The 6,136-nt window shown below is 42.7% G+C and overlaps 1 protein-coding gene across 1 annotated transcript; it reads left to right on the top strand.

Annotated features, from left to right (window-relative positions):
• The first annotated feature begins 511 nt into the window (after positions 1-511).
• Positions 512-1,453, top strand: LOC144829181 (olfactory receptor 5V1-like). The gene has a single exon (XM_078688055.1). It carries the CDS (start codon positions 512-514, stop codon positions 1,451-1,453), a length of 942 nt encoding a protein of 313 aa, XP_078544181.1.
• Positions 1,454-6,136: the final 4,683 nt, after the last annotated feature.

Here is a 6,136-nt window from a genome sequence, read left to right on the forward strand (position 1 = left end):
TTAACCTGTATATCCAATGGGATTTGGATATTCAGGTTAAGACTCTATTGGCGTTAATGCCTGAATATCACTGGATTTCCAGCAATATTCACTCATTTAGCCGCTAGCGCCGGATATTTTATTGTATTTGAGATAAACGTTGCTAATAGCACGTTATCTCTGCGATAAAACCTGGCAATGCACGGCGATAAAAAAATATTGCTAAGCTCCTTTAGGGATAAATCTCGTTAGTTGTTGATAATATGCCCCTTAGTTTGATAAAAGCAGCTTCTGTCAGCAATTAAGATCTGTGCTAATGAATAAAAATGTAGTTCTCACCAGAGCACTAACCCATGAACTCTCTGCATAATAAGATGTATAAATATGTGATTTATCATAACATTGTATTGTGATTAGTACTGTTAGGTTTGTTAATACAATAACTAATGTGATTGTTTTGTAAATTTAATATTGTATTATTGTTAACATTATATTTCTCACCAATATTTCTCTTCAGACAAAAGGCATGGCTATGGAATGGACTAACCAAACTCTGGTGAAAGAATTCATCCTGTTGGGCCTGTCTTCCATTCCTGAGGTGGAGGGTCTATTTTTCATTATTTTCCTACTGATTTACTTGGCCACCCTGGCTGGAAACATCCTCATCATCACAATAATATGCTTAGACACACGTCTTCATACCGGTATGTACTACTTCATCTGTAACCTGTCCTTCCTCGACTGCTGCTACTCCACTGTCACTGTCCCTAAGATGCTGGTAAACCTTCTAGCCGAGAGAAAGACGATCTCGTTCACTGCCTGCATGACCCAGCTCTATTTCTTTGCTAGTCTGGTGTCTTCAGAGGCCCTTCTCTTGGCAGCCATGGCAGTTGACCGCTACATTGCAATCTGTCGCCCGCTACATTACGTCAGGATCATGGACAAGAGTACCTGCTCCCATTTGGCGGCTGGCTTGTGGGTTGTCGGATTCCTTAACTCCGCTGTACATGTGATTTTGATGAGTAGGCTCTCGTTTTGTGGGTCCAATGAGATCCAGCACTTTTTCTGTGACTTCCCCCCTCTGCTGAAGCTTTCGTGCTCTGCCACATTCATTAACATACTGGTCATTCTTACGCTGGGCTGGTTTGTCGGTTTTGGGGCGCTCCTCCTCAAGACTGTGTCATATGCTTACATTATCACCACGATTCTGAAAATCAAGTCTTCTGAGGGTCGAGCCAAAGCCTTCTCCACCTGCGCCTCCCACCTGACAGTGGTCATCATCTTCTACGCGGTTCTGATTTACACCTATTTCCGTCCCACAAGCGCTAACTCATTCTCTGTCGATAGATTTGTGTCAGTGGTGTACAGTATCTTGACTCCCATGGTGAATCCATTGATCTATAGTCTCCGAAACACTGAGATAAAGCAGGCGGTGAAGAAAACCATTGATAGAATCCAAAGAGCAACAAAGTGATCTTAGATACAGATGGACGAGTGTCAGAAGGTGCAGTGCATCAGTTCTGCCAACTCTGTGACACCTCATACAAATATCTTGAACAGCACTTCAATACATTGTAGCTAGGTAAGCTCTCAGTAAATATCATCACATGCACAAAATCATTGGCTCCAGGTTTGTGTATCGCACACAGCCACTTATTTTCCCTGATGGCATTGAATCATATTGATGATTCTTCCCCAAGGCACTCAGTTGGAGGGCAGTTCTGTACATTTATCACTCTTTCACACCATGGAAGGAGCGCTGAACTTATAGACAAGATCCAAACGAAATTCTACAAGCGTTTATTCGGCTTACCACCCAACACATCACCAGTGCAGGTGCGACTCGAGTTTGGCCTGCAGTCCCAAGTACTACTAAAAAAATATGAGACAGTTAAATTCTGGTACGGCGTCTGGATGAGTCAGGCAATTGAGGTCAACCGTGCCATGTGGGAAACAATGCTTAACAGTCCGAACTCCCAGTATGCCAAATACTTGCAACTCTCACTTGAAACTACGGAATTAGTAGCATTGTGGGAGACTAAGCTACCAGTTCCAACGTTCAAACAGGCTGTAAAGAAGGCGGACAATATGCATTCATTGATTATTGACAAGAAAGCACTGAGCCATCGCTCACATGCCTGGATGACAATAAAATCGTACAAAAGGTCCGCGCCGGCTGCCTACTTAGGACTTACATTTTCATCACATACTAAACTCAGATACCTCGGCCTAAGGATGGGCAACCTGCCAGCAAATGCCGATCAACCCAAATGGAGGTCTCAAGACTCCAAGGAGTGCGACTTATGTGGTGCGGGAAACAAGACTTCATTCACTTGATTTGCATTTGTCCCGCACTGGACCAGGAACGCCAGAATAGGTTAACAGCGAAGTTCAAGGAATATGGAATTCGCACATTTCGTTCCGCGATCATCCAAGTCCTGTGCGCGGTCGACCCCCAACTCATATGTAGGGCAGTTACATTTTTCACCAACTTCGAATAGAAAAGAGGAACTATTGTAAAGATCAAACCCACAAACTCAGAATTTTCATCTTTTTTGTGATTGTTCCCTCTGTAACTGTCCCTGCCTTTTTAAGCTTGAAGGACATTTCCACCCAATGTTTTTAATTATGTATATATCTCTTGTTAGTTTTCTAAATATTATTGTATTTTAACTTTTTGTAATGGTTTTTATTAACTATACAATAAAATAATTCTTCTTCTTCACTCTTTCAATGAAGTTCAAGCTTCCATAAGTCACTCTTGATCACATACAGATAAGCCCCGTCCCACAACCTCCTATTCCAGTGCTCCATCTCTGCAAGTTGATTGAAAAGAATTCAGTCACAGGGATATTGAAGGGAGGATGGGGAGTTGACACAGATGAAGAGTAGAGTAACACAATAGATAAAATTAAATTCACTGAGAATAGAGAGTAAAAGGATTAAGAAGAATTTTCCATCAAAGGAGAAGTGACTGTAAATTGGTGGTTCACCTGCCCTGTCAAACAACAGGTTCCTGGCTTCATTTACTACCAGGGATTCTAGGCTTCATTCACTGTTTCCACTGTAGCCATTGCATACCCTATTGAGGGATTGGTGTATTATTCTAATAGCATAACATAACACAAGACGGGTGCAGCATCAGCTGACTTTGCCAGCAGAAACCATTGAAATGGCGGTTCATCCACCAATGGACTTCTGGGTATCATTTATGGTCAGCCAGTCGTATTTAGGGGGAACGGAGATTGAAGATGATTCCAGAATGGATCTACGATGCATCAGGTCAGGGCAAAGAAACAATGACCATGTGCCTCAGGGCCATTTTGTTTTTTTCTGAAACAATCTCAGTCTTTTGGGGGTTTTTTTGGAAATATATTCACGCAAGACATAAAAAACATGGTTTCCACTTGACATTCTCCCCTGCCTTCAGTGCATCTGCTGCACCAAGCAAGTGAGCTGAAGGCATCAAGATCCATGGAATGTTGGTGGGACCTCTCCCTATTGCAGATGTTACCAACCAGGGAAGCAGAGCGTCTGCACTGACCTGGCAGGCTGGTGCCATCTGGTAAATCATAAACATCTCTTAAGTCTGAGATGGGAGCAGGTACCGAGGTTATCTGTAAGGAAGTGAGGTAGAGGTGGACAGATTGAAAAAAGCAATAAAGTTAAACAATTCTGCCAGGTGGGATAGACTGTGATTAACCAGCTGCTATAATGGGCATATTATTACCAACTGGAATGTACTGCAAAAGTGATGGTAGAATGTAATGACTCTGAAGAGGGTCAACCGCCAGTGCACACATCTCCAGGCCCTGGCAGAAGAGATACCTTTCCTGGACTACCAAAGTATTCTTTCTGTACACCGTAGAGCAGAAAGAATGCTTCTTTTTGAAGTTAGACCCATGAACGCCTGGACAGATACAGAGAGAGAGTGAATTTAGGATTATTCTCAGTTTAGGAGTAGTAAAGTTAGGAGTCCTAACTTTACTACTCCTAAACTGAGAAAAATCCGAACTTTAAGAGTTTCGGTATTCGCAGAAGGCATTTAGGAGTCCTAACTTTACTACTCCTAAACTGAGAAAAATCCTAACTTTAAGACTTTTGGTATTCACAGAAGGCATTTAGGAGTCCTAAAGTTAGGACTCCTAACTTCTGTGAATACCAAAATGAGTAAGTGCCTTCTGTGAATACCAAAGTGAGTAAGTGCCTTCTGTGAATACCAAAATGGTAGTAAGTTTAGGATTTTGCCTTAAGTTAGTTCTGTGAATCGAGCCCTTCATGTTTATACTTTGAGTGCATTTTTACATATTTGCCAAATAGATTAACTCTGCAATAAAAGACGTGTGGGTCAAGACGAATGTTTGTGATAACACACCCTGTAGAAGACTCGTTCATAGTCTACAGGTGTTATGAAAACACTGCTTGTGCATCTTTGATCAGGTCTTTAGGTTTTGTTTTAAATTTAATCTTGATGTTGCCTTAAAGAGTACAAGTGAGGGGCCTGTGGTCTTGAGCCCTTGTCCCAATTACATTTCAGAATATCTTTATCATGAAGCACAGGGGCACACCAGTGACAATGTGGGAACCTGAACCCAAATAATTCAGATGCTCTCTAGCAGCAAGATCCACTACCCTCCACTACATCAAATCCACCAAATGAGCAGAGTAAAACCAGTAGTAAAAAAATAAATGTAAATGTCGGAATTTGTAAAGCGCACAGCTACCTCCACCGGAGGTGTCCCGGCGCTGTCCGTATACCACTTAGGAACCTTCCTGGCAAATGTCCACTCCTGGGCACCCCCCAGGTGCAGCCAGGCATCCCAGCGCTTTTGGGGCCGTTGTGGAGACTAAGCAAGCTATTGCCCAGAGTTGCAGCGTGGGACCCATGATCAGAACAGGTACTGAGGCGAGAATATCCAGTCAGGGGAATTAATGAGCCAGAGAACCGCCGAGGCAGGAATCGAATCCTGGTCCCTGGCCAGAGCTCTGCCTGCTCTAACCATTGAGCCACACTTCTCCATAGTAATTTATTTATTTTTATTTTGAGTTGTTATAGTGTGAACTAGACCTGAGGGCATCAGAGCTCCTTACAAGAATATATGTTGATCGATTACAGGAGCTCCAACTATCGGCTTTACAGGACTTCCATCATTTACATCATTCACAGTACGCATAGCAGAAGTGAGAGGGAACTGTCATACAGTGCAGGGTGGGCAGCAGGTAAGCATGGCTCATTTATAGGAGATAGGCACAGTTGGGGAGCAAGTATCAATACAGTAAATGGCAGGGAGCGGTATCCAGAGGAGTGATCGGGGTCGAGGTCGGAGTGGTCAAAGAGTATGTTAGACAGGGTAGTTGGTATGTCAAATTGTTTAGATGAATACGTTTAAGAATGTATTGGGAAGAGACACTTTTAATTTTTCCTGAAGTTAAGGTAAGATTGGATGTCACTCAGTTTCTTAGGAAGGGCATTCCAAAGTCTCAGGTTGTTTCCCAACAAAGATTGAGTGAGGGATTTAGTTTTCTTGAATTTGGGAGGGAAAGGAGAAGGGTTTTGGAGCTTCATAGAGGTCTATTTTGACCCAAGTTTGTGAGTTTGTTTGTGAGGTAGGCATGGTCTCCAGACTAGTTGAGGGCTTCATGTGATATGCCAGCTGTTTTGAAAATACTCCTCGCTTTCAATTGGTAACCAGTTGAGTTTCTTGGGTGTGGGAGTGATGTGGTTGAACATTATCGCTCCAGAGATAGCCTAGTGGCTGCGTTGAGTGTGGACGTCATGGGCAGAAGGAGGGTTTTTGGTGTGTCAGTAATCATTGCATTGCCGTAGTCCAACTTGGATAGGACAAGGGATTGGATTGCATTCTTCGGGTCTTCAAAGGGGATAAATGGTTTGATTTTTTTAATGTGTTTTAAACTGCAGACCGTACTTTTTGCAGAGGCGTTCATATGTTCTTTCATAGTCAGGGTTATGTCAAGAGTGATCCCAAGGGATTTGACAGAGTTATATGCGGATATTTTACAGTTTAGTGCAGTAAGGCTGTCAACCAGTGGTGGATTGGGTAGGGGTTGTTTTTAGACAGGATGAGGAAGAATTCAGTTGTATTGGGATTTAATTTTAGGTGGTTGTTAAGGAGCCAGATGTGTATCAGGAAGAGTT

This window comes from Lissotriton helveticus, chromosome 1_1 (assembly GCF_964261635.1).
Source record: "Lissotriton helveticus chromosome 1_1, aLisHel1.1, whole genome shotgun sequence".
In the NCBI taxonomy this organism is placed as follows: domain Eukaryota; kingdom Metazoa; phylum Chordata; class Amphibia; order Caudata; family Salamandridae; genus Lissotriton; species Lissotriton helveticus.